The sequence below is a fragment of the Scyliorhinus canicula genome, chromosome 1 (genome assembly GCF_902713615.1).
Source record: "Scyliorhinus canicula chromosome 1, sScyCan1.1, whole genome shotgun sequence".
Taxonomy (NCBI): Eukaryota; Metazoa; Chordata; class Chondrichthyes; order Carcharhiniformes; family Scyliorhinidae; genus Scyliorhinus; species Scyliorhinus canicula.
This window is the reverse complement of record NC_052146.1, coordinates 227,050,419-227,066,935: the sequence shown is the minus strand read 5'-3', so window position 1 is coordinate 227,066,935 and position 16,517 is coordinate 227,050,419. Positions and strand designations below refer to the sequence as shown.

Sequence of the window (16,517 nt, the reverse complement as noted above, 5' to 3'; positions counted from 1 at the left end):
ACAATTATGTCCATGGCTTGAAAGCGATCGCTCACTTATCCTCACTCAATTGATTGGTTACTTCTTTTGGCAGAAGCCAGAAGAGTTCCACTTTTAATAAAATACATTGAGTTGATAGATCACCTTGGTCACACAGCACTGAATCAGATACCACAGAATCACAATGTCTACAGATTTTGCGAATCAGGGACAATGGCAACACTTCCAATGAGTCTCTGAGTTATACCACAAGCATCTCTCTCTCTCCCCCCCCCCCCCCCCCCCCCCCCCCCCCCCCCCCCCCCCCCCCCCCCTCTGTATCCCAACCTCGTTTAGCTGTTCAGTTTGTACTGATTTGTGGGTCTGGATTTCTAATGCTGGGAGAATGGAAACAGTATACAGCAACAGGTGTTCAGTCTGCAGGAACAATGGTGATTTAAAACAAAATAAATTGCGCGGGATACAGTATTATTTCCATTGTTTTCAGTCAGGCAGTGGAAGCTGCAAAGATGCTGAAGCTGGGACAGGGGGAAAAGTCCCCCACTAAGAGGTTATCCTGGATCTGCCTGCGACTCCCACTCTCCCCCCAGGATAGGGGGTCTGCCCAGGCTCTGCCCCCCGGATCCGGCGGCCTCTCCGGGTTAACTGGCCAGCCGGGGCAGCCTGGCCGCCTCTACCCCCTGCAGCCAGTCCATGCACCTTCGCAGCAGCGCCGGGTCGGCTGCTCCTTCCTCCTCCTCCTCATACTCCACATCATCATATTTGTGCTGGTCGTTGAGCAGCGAGATCTTCACCAGGCTCCGGATATCGGCCGCCGAGGCCGAGCGGCACTGCGGCGGCTGGAGGCTCCTGGCCGGCCGCCTGCTGCGGACCGGGGCCTTTCCCCTCTCCTTCCCCAGCAGCAGCCGCTCCAGGCTGCGCCTCTGGATCACTCCCACGGCCTCGGGGGTCAGGCTGAGCGAGAAGCGCATCTCCACAGTGCTAGTCCTGGCCGAGTCCCCGGAGGTGGAGGCCGGTCCGCTGTCACTCGAGCCGCCCAGGGGCCTGGGGCCTCCGGCTTGCGGTCGCCAGCCGCCGAACGGCAGCTTGGCCTCGGGCCACGCGTTGGAAAAGCGGCTGCGGGGAGCGGCCGGCGAGCGCCCAGGGGGTCCGGGCTGCGGCGCTGGGCCTGATGCTTGCCCGGACCGCAGTCCCCTCCCGGAACAGTCCGTGGCCGGGCGGATCGGAGGGAAGGGAACGGCGGGCTTGGGTATCCTCGCAGGGCCGCCTGTTCTCATGACTCCGGCCGCCTACAACTGACTGACTGCCGTCTGTGAGGCCGCAGCTCCTGGTTTTATACCGGACTGCGTGTGTGCTGCCCTCCCCCCCCAATGACTGACTGCCCACAGCATCCACTGACTGTCCATTGCAAACACTGCCCACTGCCAATCCCACCCCCTGTCCATTGCAAACACTGCCCACACCATCCACTGACCGCCCACTGGAAACACTGCCCACACCGCCCACTGGAAACACTGCCCACACCATCCACTGACTGCCCACTGCCAACACCACCCCCTGCCCATTGAAAACACTGCCCACACCATCCACTGACTGCCCACTAGAAACACTGTCCAATGTCAACACCAGCCATTACCCACTGCCAACACCACCCACTGCAAACTCTGCCCACCCCATCCACTGACTGTCCACTACAAAAAACACACTCTGCCAACACTGCCCAATGCCAACACCACCCACTACCCATTGCAAACACTGCCCACACCATCCACTGACCGCCCACTGGAAACACTTCCCCATGCCAATAGTGCCCACACCACCCACTGCCCATACCATCCAGGGACTACCCACTGGACACACTGCATAATGCCGACACTGCCCTCACCACTCACTGCCCATTGCAAACACTGCCCACACCGTCCAGTGACTGCCCACTAGAAACACTGCCCACACCACCCATTGCACACTGCCCACACCATCCACTAGAAACACTGCCAACACCACCCACTGCCCATACCATCCACTGACTGCCCACTGGAAACACTGCCCACACCGCTCACTGCCAACACCGCCCAGCACCATCCACCAACTGCCCACACCATCCACTGATTGCCTACTACAAAAAACACCCACTGCCAACACTGCTCACTGGAAACATCACCCAATGCCAACACCAGCCATTACCCACTGCCAACACCACCCACTGCAAACATTGCCCACTGACAACACACACTGGCAACACTCCACTGAACACCCACTGTCAACACCACCCACTGCGCACCACACGCTGCAAACATCGTCCACTGCCAACACCACACGCTGCAAACAAACACCACTCACTGCAAACAAACACTGTCCACTGCCAACACCGCCCACGGATGGCAAATTTGATTTTTTACCATTTGGAGGAATTCCAATAGGTCGGACAGCCAGTCTGCAGCTTTAGGTGGTGCTGCTGATTGCCAGCTGAGCAGAATTCACCTCTCTTCCCCCCCCTCCCCCAACAACACACCCTGAGCGACCGCTTCACGCGGGAGATCGTGACCTCGTTTGGGAGCGCGAGAGCAGCGGAGAAAGGAAAGCGAAATGGCAAGCAAGAGGAGTGCAGGGAAAGAATGGGCCGGAACTAGAGAGTGGGTGAGGGAGAAATGAGACAGTAACTCCCAGGAGGGGGGTCTCCGCATTAACGGGAAAGCTAGCGCCGGGAGTATGCAACGGAACAAGGCAGGGGTGATGGCGCCAGGCATGAGGAACACACATCGGGGACGGGGCAGCAAAGGCGGATAGGAAGGGGGAGAAGGGGAAACTGGGGGTGGCGGGGGAACACGGAGGGGGATAAAAATAGGATCAGGGTGAGAGCGGCAATATGGCTACAAAGGGTCGCAACCAGGGGCCCGGAGCAAAGATGCACTGCAAGTAGCCACCCAGTATGATCTCTGGACGAAAGGAAACCCCGGAGTACAGGGGCCTGCCCACATGACGGACGCATAGTTGGCTGCCATGTTGGGTGCCCCCTGGACAAAGGGAGACTCCGGAGTGCAGGGGAAGATCCACATGGCTGACGCACTGTTGCCAGTCATGTTGGGTGCCGACTGGAAAAAGGGAAACCCCCAAGCGCAGGGACCCGACCGCATGGGGAGAACAGTGACAGCGGCCATCTTGGACAGCCCCCTAACAAAGGGAAATACCAGAGCGCAGGGTCGCATCCATCAGGGAAACAACAACCCCCCCCCCCCCCCCCCAGGATAGTCACCTGGAACATCAGGGGCTCAACAAAAAGATCCAACGTCTTCACCCACCTAAGGAACCAGAGAGCTGACACAGTCTTCCAAGAAACACACGTGAGAGAGCAGGACCGCCTGTGGGTAAGAAAGGGCTGGGTGGGACTGACCTACCATTCCTATTACGGGATGAGAGCCAGGAGGGTAGCTATTCTGATGAATAAGAGGACGACAATTAAGGCGACAAAGACGGTAGCGGACCCAGGAGGACGGTATGTCATGGGCAACAGTGCCTGAGATGTGTACCCTCCCAACTAGGACGACATGAAATTCATTAAGACAAGGTGGCCTTAGTCCCTGCACTCTGGTGTTTCCTTTTCTCCAGGGGGCACCCAACATGGCCACCAACAGTACGTGGGTACGCCCCTGACCTCCGGGATTGCCCTTCACCCAGAGACCGTACTAAGTGGTTGTTTGCAGTGCTTCTTTGCTCCGGGCCCTTGTCCCCCCCCCCCCGGGCACTGTTGGGGGTGTGCCACAGTCTCTGTCTGCTGCATGCTCCCAGCGCTAGCTATCCCGCTAGTCTGGTGACCCTCGAACCATGCTGCTGGTATGCTTTAAAAGCCAGCAATTTAGCTCAGTGAGCTAAACCAGCCCCTGTATGTATGAATGGGGCCATATTTGCCCGCGTGTAGAGGTCTCTGGGTGGCAGCTTGCAGTTCATCGATCGGGATATATTGGGGGGGGGGGGGGGGGGGGCACGGTTGGGAAAGACGTCCTCTCCCCTCCCCCTTGTTGGTTTGCTGCTGCATTATCATTCTTTGCCTTACACATTCTCCCCTTGTTTGCAAGGGTTTCGCCCTCACAACCCAAAGATGTGCAGGGTAGGTGGATTGGCCACACTAAATTGCCCCTTAATTGGAAAACATGAATTGGGTACTCTAAATTTATATTTTAAAAAAGAGTGACTACATTGCCCTGCCCTATCATTAGATGGCAGAAACAGCAAATTATGGATAACCGTGGTCACAAAATTATTCCACAAGTCGAGATAGATTTGTGTATCAAAAACACCAAATTATCAGACTGGTGGAATCAGTGATTCCAATGCTTGTAATCTTTGAGATAGACCAGAATTGAAAAGGGAAACTGCAATGGGAAACAAAAAAAGGAGACTAAGAAACAAACTAGATGGGGACAATTTACGAAGGAAACTGAGACTGACAAAAAAAAACCTTGAGGCTGATGATTTCAGTGGTGCCAGTACAGACAGACAGGAGATGGATATTAGGTACAGAAGTTGAGAATAAGCAAAGACATAGGAGTTGCAGCTGTTTCTGTTACTTTAAGACAAACATTGGTGGATCTGTGTCATCCCGATCTTCATAGGCAGGGCTGAAGTTCTGCAGACCTGTCATTTTCAGTGAAGACTGTGCCCATAGAACACATGTTGGTTGCGCAGTCAGCTGAGAATTAGGCTAAATCCCAGAAGAGGAACTGAAATTCTCGGTAATAAAGACAGATTTTTTAAAAGGACTATGTGAATGAGATTGATAACATATAGGCTGAATGAACTGTCAAGTCAATTTGTAATATTAGCTTTTTAGTTGTATCTGCCATTTAGACAATTTGCCTGTTAATTTACATTCAACTTGGATAACCTCTCATATGCAAAACCTAGAATCAATGTAAAATAGTATTGTGTTTGGTTTGTTTGAATCATAGTACAAATTCTGGTTTTAATCCATGGAAGTTTGTGGCTTCATTCTTTCAGTAAATAACTGGGATTTCAGATTTTATTAAAATGTTACTTTGTCTCTACCAAAATCATAACAGTACTTCATATCATAAAATGGACAGAGCAAAGGATTTTGACTAATCAAGGCAAAATATATTTGAAAAGGATTTAGCACAGGTTTTGGAAATAACTTTTGTTACACTTAGGCTTTTATTTTTTATAAATTCCATCTGAAAATCCATCAAATGTATCAGTAACCATTGTTAGCACCGCTGTTTATTGCTTCCTCAGTATTTCGGCAACTGAGCCTGAAAGCTGATGTTCATCATCCCTCCTCTTAGTTGAAAACCAAGGATGCAAGGTGAGACTCGTTGAGATGAACAAGTGGCCATTATCTGAGCAAAAGGCTATCTAAACTACTGCTCAGGAATAGCAGGAAACGGGAGAAAGCTCATTGGGCCGAGGGATATGATAGATCTGGGAATAGGCATGAAGCACAGGACATTGTGACTCTGGGAAGTATCAGGAGGCACCGATCACATCACGGCAATATCAAAAGCAGGACAGCGGTGATGAAGGTTAGTATAACCTTTGCATTGCATTTTCTTTGCAGTATGAAAACATTTTGCAGGATCTCTGGCTTCCAGGAAGTAAAGAAATAAACACGCAAAATAATTAAAAAAACATTTACCTACACAGTTATTATGAGTGTAATGCTGCTTCAATTTTATATACAAACTTTTGTTTATAGTATAAAGCAATAATCATATAAAGTTAGCAGTCAGATTCAATCTTTGCTAAATAAATGTTGATTACAATTATATTAGCTTTCCACTCTGAAATTCATAAGCAAAATTCATTCAACACACCAGCCTTGTAAATAAAAACATAGGTAAAGCAAGTTCAATGGAATTATGTCAAATGTGAAACATTTACATAAAAGATGAAAATTCCTTGAATAAGGACAACGGCCTGATTCTTCGGAACTGCAAATAATCAGTATCATGTGCAATAGACATTTTTAAAACAAATTCATATTACATCATTTTCTATGTAATAAACAAATGCATAGTATTTAGGAGTCATCCAAGTAACAAAATATGCAGGAGGCAGTTCTTTCCCGGTGGCCACAAGCAACCTTCTGAAAGTGTCCGAGTCTTGACTGTTTTTACTTCCTCCTGGATTTATCCTACACAGGAAGTGCAACACTTTATGACAGCATCCCTACAGATAAAAAAATACGAAATAAAGACAGAGCCTTGCATTTACATGACACCGTTCACAACCTCAGGATGTCTCAAAGTGTTTAACAGCCAAACACATACATTAATATAATCACTGTTGTAATGGAGGGGAAAATTGCAGCACAAAGAACATGATACTTGCACAACAAATGCACTGACATTAGTTTAAAAAAAGCAGAACTGAGCCACATTTTCAAATCATTCTGCACACATTAGGATTGTGATGATGTTTGTTAACGTCTCTTAAAAAAAGGATGAAAGGAAATATACATATAATTACATCAATGGAGCTAAAAAGACCTTTCATGAATTGCTCCACAACAGTAAATCAGGAACCTTGATAATGAGCAAATTATTTACTTGTCTTTTGTTAACATCTTTGAATTTTGTTATTAAATAGCAAGTGTTGAATGTGGAGGAGAAGGAAGCAGAAGCTAAATCCCTCAGACTGAATGTCCCCTACCTGTTAAATTCAGCACTGTCAATATGGCTATTTAATCACAGAGGTGGAAGTGCAATTGAGGTAACTTACACTCCTACCCCCTCCCTTTAGCAAATGCAATTTTTGTGATATTAGCCATTTAACCCCTGAGGAAACAGGCTGGTGCAGGTCTCTCTGGAACTAACAGATTCCATTGGTTGGAGAATCTAGATTTAAAGGTCATAGTCTCAGGATAAGGGGATACCCTTAAGAGAAATGTATTCACTTAGGTGGTTTGAGAATCATTGACATTATATACACTAGAGGCTGTGAATGTTCAGTTATCGAGTATATTCAAGATTGAAACTGATAGATTTGAGTACGAAGAAATCAAGGAATATGGGAAATGGGAGAAAAGTGGAGTTGACATTGAAGTTCTGCTACAATCCTATTGAATGTCCTAACAGGCTCGAGGTGCTGTATATCTACTTCTATTTCTTATGCTGTTAAAACGGACTCAGTGGAATGCTGAAATAATAAAAGCACATTCTCAGGAAACCATTTGCAGATGAAGACTTGTATATCCAACTTTTAAAAAGTTACATTTTTCGAAGTCTCACCTTGCAAAGGGAATGTATGATAGACTGTACCTGAAAAGGAAATTGGAAAGAGAGAGTCAGAAATCTCACCAAGGGCTGAAAAAATTCAAAAATAAGGATTGTCACAAAGTAGGAAATGGACTGCATTGTTCTAAACAGTGCATAACCATTTATGTTGAATTGGCTAAACATATGATGCACAACACGTCAGAGCTTACTGTAGCATTTAAGATAAAAACAATCACCATTGGAGTATAAAGACAAGCAAAGATCACCACTGCAGTATAAAAACACTACACATCATTAGAACCGAATGGTTCAGATCGGTTCCATCAATTTAGATTGCAAAGGAAATGCACCATTGTAACTGTGGTATGTTTTGTTTAGGAGTCATTTATATTAACTCATTTAATAAATATTCACCTCTATATATGTGTAACGTCAGGCTGTGGTGAGAGGCAACTAACTAGAACAAGTGTTTAATAAACTTTATGCTGATGTTTGCCGGGAGCACCAAGTTCAATTAGCGGTTTTATGGTAATCACTCTCTGCAAAGAGTTCGGAGGGTAAAGCAACAACAACTGACATTTAAATATGTCCGTTAACATTGCAAGGCACTTCAAAAGAGGCAAGCACTGCATGAACATTATAACACTGTTAAACTCTTGGATCAATTCAGATATAAAGACAAGGCTGTAACAGCTCATATTTCCAACAACAGTGCAAATATTTAGTTTAAATGTCAGCAATTTGTGGTGCAGATCTAACAATAATGCTTTTGTGGAGAATAGCAATCATGTCTACCAACCTCGCGCAGCACGGTGGCACAGTAGGCATTGTTGCCTACGGCACTGAGGACCCGGGTTCGAATCCCGGCCCTGGGTCACTGTCCGTGTGGAGTTTGCACATTCTCCCCGTGTTTGCGTGGGTTTCGCCCCCACAACCCAAAAAAAAAATGTGCAGGGTAGGTGGATTGGCCAAGCTAAATTGCCCCTTAATTGGAAAAAAATAATTGGGTCCGCTAAATTTATTTTAAAAAATGTCTACCAACCTCATGGTTCAAAACTACATTCACTATTGAATTAACAAGAACAGATTATCTCTGAGACTGGTCTTCTATGATTATATAATTTCCTGTTGCCTCTTTTACCGATAAACTGTTATCTATCTGGTCTGCTTTCATCATTGATTCATAGCAGGTGGCGGTTATGATTTTGATGCCTTTACTATCCAGATTGCTTTGGTCATCTCCCTTAGGCTGCAATACCCTCCCTTACCAATTACACTAAAGAGGTTCAACTGCCTATTTTTCCCCAATATTCTTACCTAATTTTTATTCTTTGTATTTTCTCCATTTGCCCCTAGGGACATACAATTCCCACAATACTCTACAGCAGGGTTTTTGTGGGTCGCGGGGCAGGTGTTGGGAGGGTTGCATAGCAATTAGTTGTGCCATTCCCAGGCTGGTCCCAATCAGGGGAGAAGTGCCCAATGGCCACCACCGGCTTTTTAAATTGAGAGTGGTGGCCGCTGCCACCTTTTAAATGAAAATAAATTAGGCTGTCTTCCGGCGAGAAGTGGCAGCAAAGAGTAGGTCACGCGCCCTGTACGGGTTTTTGGCGCCAAATCACAGAGCAGAGTAGCTTCCATTTTCCAGCTGCCGGCAAGAGGACTGTAAAGATGGATGGCTTTCTTAAAAGTAAGAGATGGCCAGAGACTCAAATTTACCTACGGGACAGGATCTCATAACAGAATTGGCTGGAGAGCAGATCAGGAGTCCAGGACAGGACAAAGCAGTGCTAGTGTTAGCTCCATACAGTGCTCCAGGGCCTCTGGTTAACAGCCTACAAAGAAGAAACTCAACTCTGAACAAAACAGCGCCATGTGTCACGAAGGTCGGCTGGCATGGGTTGCAAAGGTTGGCTGGTTGCCAAAAGTGGGAACCAGGAACTAGTTTGAAAGACACTGCTCTACAGTCCCTCATTCATGCAGCCATTCTTTTATGAACCATGCCTCAGTTAATCTGCTGCTGAAACACTCATCCATGTTTCGGTTACCTCCAGATTTGACTTTGCCAAAACCCTCCTGAACAGTCTCCTGTGTTTCATATAGACAAGCTCATTCAAACATTGCTGTCCGTATCCTAATTCGTACCAGGTTTTGCTCACCTACTGGTGCGATGCTCACTGAGCTGCATTGGCTTACAGTGCATTAATATCTTAATTTTAAAATTTGCATCATTTTTTTCCGAATGGCACCATCTCTCACTATCACTGTAACCTGCTCCAGCCCTACAATTTCTAAGATCTGTGCTCTTTCATTTCTGGTTAAAAAGTGCATCCCCAATGTTAGTCGCCCTACCTTTGCCTTCACCAAGGTTTGTAATTTCCTCAAACTTCTTCCTTTCTCTATCTTTCCCCACTCCTTCAAAACCAACCATAAAACCTTCCGCTCTTCAGTCTCAATATCTCCTTACGTGGCTCGGTATCAAATGCTGTGTGATAATGCTCCTGTGAAAACACTTTGGGATGCTTGACAATAATAATGCCACTATATAAATCAGACTTATCTAATGTCCGATCTGGGTTGGCCTGAAAGTCCTCCAATGTAGCCCCCAGAAGTAGTTTTCAAAATGCAAGTAGGAGAAAATTCTTAAAGAAACTGCCTCTCTTGGAGTGGCACGGTAGTGCAGTGGTTAGCACTGCTGCCTCACAGAGCTGAGGATCTGGGGTCGATCCTCAACCTAAAGATGCGCAGGTTAGGTGGATTGCCCATGCTAAATTGCCCCTTAATTGGAAAATAAAAATTGGGTACTCTAAATTTATATAAAAAAAAGAAACTGCATCTCCAATCGCAGGCTGTTTTTTCCTGCGCTTATTGGTGACACAAATATGGGAGAGAAGCAATCGGTGTTTGGAGGAATGAGAGAGAGAGCATGAGAGAGAGAGCGCGCGTGAGAGAGCGAGTGCCATGTGATGGATGGGCCAAAAAAAGAATTCACTGCCGGGTCTGGCCGGGTAGGTTGGGGGATACTCACTCGGATTTGGGCTCGGCTGGGCCAGAGGAAGAAATGGTGAGGTTGGACAGTCTTTCCTCCAAGGGGAATGTGTGAGGGCCTGTGTGGGGATTCTATTGGGGAGAAATTGAGGGATTGTGTGGGGCATTGAGTGAGTTAGGGCAGGTTGCATGGGTGTCTGACTCACTCGCAGTTTCAGGGTTTCCACTCACTCTCAGAGTGAGTGAGGGTAAGTAAGCAGAGAGATTGGGAGGAAGCTAGACAAATAGATTCTGCCCCTTACATGCTCTTAATGGTGATCTTTATTAATTACTCTTTAATTATTGGCATTGCTTTATTTTTGCTTAGCAAGTTTCTGCCCTTCTTTACAATAAAGATTATTAAAATTACTACAAATTACTACAAATGACACTACGGATTTACTATAATGTTGCTGAAAATAGACATTTTGTCAAAGTTTTTCATCAAGACAAGTGCAAGAATACCAATGTTGGGAGAACAACAACTTTATACTGTATGAGGAGAGCACTGATTGATTGGCAAGTGTATTCTGATTGGTAGAGGCTACTTGCCAACCAATCAGCACTCTCCTCATAGTTGTTGTTTCCCCTGACACGAGTACTCTTGTGATCTTCCTGATGAATGCATGATGAAAAGCTTTGACAAAATGTCTCTTGTCAGCAATATTTCTGTACTACCAAATGACTAGTTACTATAATCAAGGTTACTATAATTAAGTAATAACTGAGATAAGTGTGCAAGTGCATTGTTCAAACTCATTTTGTTTTAAGTTATCTCTGGCACCATAAGTCTTACCAAGTAGTTGCCAGGAACTGCAATACACAGAAGAGAAGGGCAAGTCCTTTTTTCTGCCACTGAAAGAAAAAAGCAATTTGACTTTGCTGCCTTTTTAAACAGGTCAAAAATATTCAACATATAGATGATTCGTAATTAGCTGACAGCCATGACAGAAAGCTATACAAACCATTTTATTGGTCACTGCAGTTTGTACTAAAAATTGTTGAATAAAAACCACAAAGTAAAACTTCTATTAACAGATAAAAATGAACACCAGACAGAAAAAGTGATTAAAAAAGTAAACCAGTCAGGCTGTGAGCTAATGAGGCCTGTTACTACAGTGTGTCATGAGAGTACCTTTAAGAAACAGATGTTTAAGCAATGTACCTTTAAGAAATGTGCAGCTCATATTACTGAAGTGATGTCAGAGTGTGGGTGGAACTAATTTTTTTTAGCTCAGCCATTTTGCAGTGTTTAGGTTTCAGTTTTGAGAGAGAGCAGCTGAAAAGTGCCTGGCTGGTTTGCTGTGAGCTGTTGAAAGGAGAAAGCCAGTTTGAGGAGAAAGCTGGGTGTGTTTGTGTGTTTTGCAAAAAGCTGCAAGAAGAAACACAGAACTGGTCTGTTGATGTCTGAAAATCCAAAGACTATAAGTATATTGAATGTAACCTCATGTCTGTTGTTAAAGGTTAAGTCTTTTGGAGGTTTGAAGGAACATTGAGGGATTATTTAGTGTTGTAATATTTTTGGGGTTATCTTTGAAGGGGTATTAGGTGATCCAATGTTTATTTAAAAATTCATGTTTAAAAACCTACGTTTCCATAATTGTAATACCACACCTGGAGACAAGCCGTGTGCTTCAAAAGCAACAATACATTAAAGGGAGAGGTTGGTTGAACTCCATGGTACATTTGGGGTTCTGAAAATGCTACTCCCATAACAAGTGACATTGCATGCTACACATGAATGTCAAGCAGTTATATTGTGCACTATGTTCATATTATGCCAATCCAAATACTCCAGTACCATTTAATTTTGATAATGCCTAACATTATAGCTTCACTAATTTTAATAATAACTAATTTCTGAATTTTACCTATGCAGATGCAAAAGGTCATTTACAAAAAAAATCAGACACTGCACTACAATGGGGGCGTCCAAAAAAGGGGAATAACCTTAAGAGTAGAAGTAGGCCATTAAGCATTGAAGTCGCAAAGTGTTTCTTCACACAAAGAATAGTGGAAATCTGGAACTCTTCCTCCAAAAGGTTGTTGAAACCAGGTCAATTCAAAAGCAAAGTGGGGAAATGGAGTTATGATACAGATCAGCCAATAGTCAAGCTGAATGGTACATGCTGTAGAGGCTGAATGGCCTATTGCGGTTTAATCTTATAGTGCAGCTAGTACCACAGGTGAGAAGGCACCATCTTACAACATTACAAATAAATTTAAGTGGAAGTAGGTGTACTATAACAACAGTAAAAAAATTAGAACCAAGTTTCAAACATGCATTCTAACTTTTGCTGGGATTTAGTTCCCTGTACATTTCAGAGCTCATTGAAATGATTATTCATCATTGAAGAGTGAACATTGGAAATCATGTTCCCACACTTGCCCACTTTCCTTGGAAGTATCATCAGACAGATGATCAGGAGAAGCTACCTGGACTGATTTCTCTTTCCCCCCACTTCCTCTAAGCTTTATACTACCTTAGCTAAACCAAAGGTTGAATTGGAGAATGATTTTTTGACCTGCAGAGTTTAGTATTAACAAAGTTTATGGATGTGCACACGAGGCAATTTGGGGACCTCCATACAGTTTTCTTTTTAATTCTAAGTACATTTTATATCAGAGTACAAAAGAGACACCAAATATGGCACCTACCCAAAAGACTGCACATAGTGTTAAGATGAGGCACACCTACAGAATAAAAGAGAAAAATGTTACAAATAAACCCAACTAATACAGTACATGTGCAAATAATTCCAGCAATTCACTCAAATAAGCCTCATACCACAGCTACTACTTGAAATGTTCACCTTGGGTCCATTACTTTGCAGCTGTTCAGTTTGCAAGATTCTGCCTGCTTAAAGTCTGTATGAGCAAACATTTTCTCTTTTAATACACTCATATTAGCTTTTCACACTAATTATCTGTGGCCACATAGAAAAAAAAACTTATCTCCATTTCATAATTAATTTTGAACCATATCAGCAGCCCAAGCTGGAGAACAGCCTAGAGAAAAATAGTAACAGAGGAGAAACAAACTAATTTTAGCTTTGAAATTACTCAGCACACTATGACAGAATTTGTTGGTCACTCACTTGCTGTAACTACTATATGATAACGAAGGCAGAAAGATGGTGTACAATTGCATTCTGATGCTACCATCCAAAAAAATCCAACAACTGTTTCTTGCATTTATCATTTTTCCCTTTAGAAGTGTTGTATGCACCTGGTGGAACAGTAGAGTTCAGGAAACAGATAAAGAATCTTGCACAATAATGGATCAGACAAGTGTTTCTTCTGCAGATGGTAAAAGTATCTCCAGTATCTCAACTACTTCCGCTTTCACTGGGACTTTGGCAACTTCACCGTCCTTGGTAAAGAGAGAGTTGCAAAGTATTCAATTAGTCCCTCAGCCACACCCTCTGCATCCATGCATAGAAACACATTTTTGCCCCATCCATCCTTTTACTACCTTTTTACTATTTAAATGCCGAGAGAAGACTTTTGGATTCCTCTTCAGGTTAGCTACCATTCTCATGTCTCTTTGCCTCTCATTTTTTCTTTTAGCTTCCCCTCTGAACTTTTAGTCTAGCGAGCTATAGTTTAGTAAAAACAAGGTGGGAGCAAAAGGTTGATCACATAGAAAGTTATGTATGGGAAATTCGGCATGTCCACACTGACTCTTACCAACTTTTACAGATGCGCCATAGAAGGCATATTATCTGGCCTCATCACAGCCTGGTATGGCAACTGCTCGGCCCAAGACCGCAAGAAACTAGAGGGTCGTGAACACAGCCCAGTCCATCACACGAACCTGCCTCCCATCCATTGACTCTATCTACACCTCCCGCTGCCTGGGGAAAGTGGGCAGCATTATCAAAAGACCCCTCCCACCTGGCTTACTCACTCTTCCAACTTCTTGATATAAAAGTCTGAGAATACGCACCAACAGATTCAAAACCTCTTCTTCCCTGCTGTTACCAGACTCCTAAACGACCCTCTTATGGACTGACCCGATTAATACTACACTCCTGTATACTTCACCCGATGCCGGTGTCTATGTATTTACATTGTGTACCTTGTGCTGTCTTATGTACTTTCTTTTTATTTTATTTGCATGTACTAAATGATCTGAGCTGCTCGCAGAAAAATACTTTTCACTGTACCTCTGTATACCTGACAATAAACAAATCCAATCCAATGGAAAAGACATGAGGGGAGACAGGAGAGAAATTAGAGAATGATAAAAGTTCAGGGTGAAGGCATTGAGGAACCATAGAGCAATTTTGGCCTGGTTGTCCAAAGGAGTGTTTTTCAAACATTTTTTCTGGCAACCCAGTTTTTGCAAAATGACCAACTCTGGTGACCCACACCACGTTCGCAATAGATTCATCAGTTACTTTAATATACGGCACATTCATTGTTGGCACTTCTGCATTATTAAATGTAAAAATTGTAAATAAAAATATATTTCATATTGTGTGTTGCTATTTGGAGGTCTAAATAACTTGTAACAAAAATCTCTGAACGGAAGCATTTTCGCCCTGACTGGACTCACACCCGTCCCCCCCAAGTTCAGAATGTGGCAAACATGAATCAGCTTCATAATAATGGACCAATTGAAAGGAGTGGAGACCCCCACAGGAGCTAAATCTTATATATGGGAATCCTCCGGCTACAAGTTGCGGACTAGGGTACTTGTGGAAACATTTCAGTAAGCAGTCATTTGGTTTTGGGTGGGAGAAGCAGGCCTGGCAAAAAAAAGAGCACAAAGCATTTCTGGAAACTATCTACAGAAGGGGGTATCTTCAGGAAAGAAATTTAAAGAGAATTAATTTTTAATTTAAACTCTTTAGTTTTAGTTGCAGATTCTGACTAACCTGGCCGATCAGCTGCTACAGAAACGAGAGTCACTGCTGGAGGCTGTGTCGGTGGTGGTGACTGTAACAGTGATCCAGGGAGGCATGAAAATCCATGGCATCAACCTCTTTATCAGCTTCATGAGGCCCTACACTGTACTGCAGCGAGAATTTACCCAGAGAGAAAACGGAAAAATGGTCAAACAATCTTTGGGGGTCATCTTTGGCAAATGTTTGGCTGTAGGTCGCGATTCCCACTTTGAAAATCACTGGTCTAAGGGAAGCGAGGGCAGCAGAGGCAGCGACTGAATGGATGTTCATCTTAGTGACAAAAAAGCTCATTATCTCCTCACACTTGATGTTGGAAGTGAGGGGATAAGGTGGCAGTTTTGCATAGCAAAAAATAAAAACAGATTTACTTTTGCATTTCATGAATAGTAAGCAATTCTGACTGATAGGAGCTGGGCCAGTTATGTTTTATGTTGCCCAGGTAAATCTAGCTACGAATGGCAGCAGGCCACCATATCATTCAAGTCTATGACTCTTGGATTAAGGAATGTGGATTTGAACAAAAAATGCAGACTACACAACAGATGTGGTAATGAGTGTTAACAGAACTGTTTCAAGACAAGCATTGGTGGTCATTTATAAATGCTCAAATTTAAACAAAGAGATCGTTTAAAAGATACCAAAAACAACATAACGGCAAATTGTTGGAATGTGCGAATAATGAGTAACAGCATGAATAACCCAAGAATTCTTGGATGGCATTTCAAGGTCAGAATTAATAACTGAAAACTCCAACAGATTAACTATTAACCAATGAGAACACTTGGGGATTGAATTAAACAGGAAAAAGAAAGAATATTTTGAATAAAAGTTAAGAGACAGTGGCATAGTGGTATTGTCGCTCAACTAGTAATCCAGAAACCCAGAGTCATTCTCTGGGGACCCAGGTTCAAATCCCGCCATGGCAGATGGTGAATGAAATTTGAATTCAATTTGATAAAATCTGGAATTCTAAAGATGACCATGAAATCATTGTCGATTGTCGTAAAACCCATCTGGTTCACTAATGTCCTTTAGGGAAGGGAATCTGTCATCCTTACCTGGCCTACATGTGACTAGATCAGTTACTTTAATATACGGCACATTCATTGTTGGCACTTTTGCATTATTAATGTGGTTGGCTCTTAAATGCCCTTAGGGATGGGCAATAAATGCTGGCCCAGCCAGCGACACCCACATCCCACGAACAAACAAATAAAAAAACAAATTAAGAAACTGCTTCCAACAGAAGGAGCCATTCAATAGTGCACATGGGGGAACCCAGTCAAAGCAATGGTTGGGAATATTGTGGTGACTTTTTTTTTTTTATAAATGTTTTTTTATTGAGTTTTCATATTTTATATATGAC

At 43.8% G+C, this 16,517-nt stretch overlaps 2 protein-coding genes and 1 long non-coding RNA gene across 3 annotated transcripts in view; 1 reads left to right on the top strand and 2 right to left on the bottom strand.

Moving 5' to 3' along the window:
• Positions 1-284: 284 nt before the first annotated feature.
• Positions 285-1,454, bottom strand: prr18 (proline rich 18). Its single transcript, XM_038808631.1, has one exon. It carries the CDS (start codon positions 1,254-1,256, stop codon positions 621-623), a length of 636 nt encoding a protein of 211 aa, XP_038664559.1. The 5' UTR covers positions 1,257-1,454; the 3' UTR covers positions 285-620.
• Positions 1,455-5,378: 3,924 nt separating this feature from the next.
• LOC119972234 lies at positions 5,379-13,981 on the top strand. The gene is made up of 3 exons (XR_005462015.1): positions 5,379-5,516; positions 6,583-6,705; positions 13,941-13,981. It is a non-coding gene; the product is annotated as an uncharacterized LOC119972234 (long non-coding RNA).
• sft2d1 (SFT2 domain containing 1) overlaps positions 5,611-16,517 on the bottom strand; it is a 61,048-nt gene continuing 50,141 nt past the window's right edge. The window contains exons 5-8 of the mRNA XM_038808610.1: positions 12,897-12,932; positions 11,035-11,093; positions 7,224-7,253; positions 5,611-6,162 (exon numbers count right to left, since the gene is read on the bottom strand). Of these exons, the coding sequence (XP_038664538.1) occupies positions 6,123-6,162; positions 7,224-7,253; positions 11,035-11,093; positions 12,897-12,932 (165 nt within the window). The 3' untranslated portion in view covers positions 5,611-6,122. The remainder of the gene's footprint in view (positions 6,163-7,223; positions 7,254-11,034; positions 11,094-12,896; positions 12,933-16,517) is intronic.

What these genes read in the sequence shown, in the direction of transcription:
- prr18 (XM_038808631.1), bottom strand. Translation starts at nt 1,256, where the DNA reads ATGAGAACAGGCGGCCCTGCGAGGATACCCAAGCCCGCCGTTCCCTTC.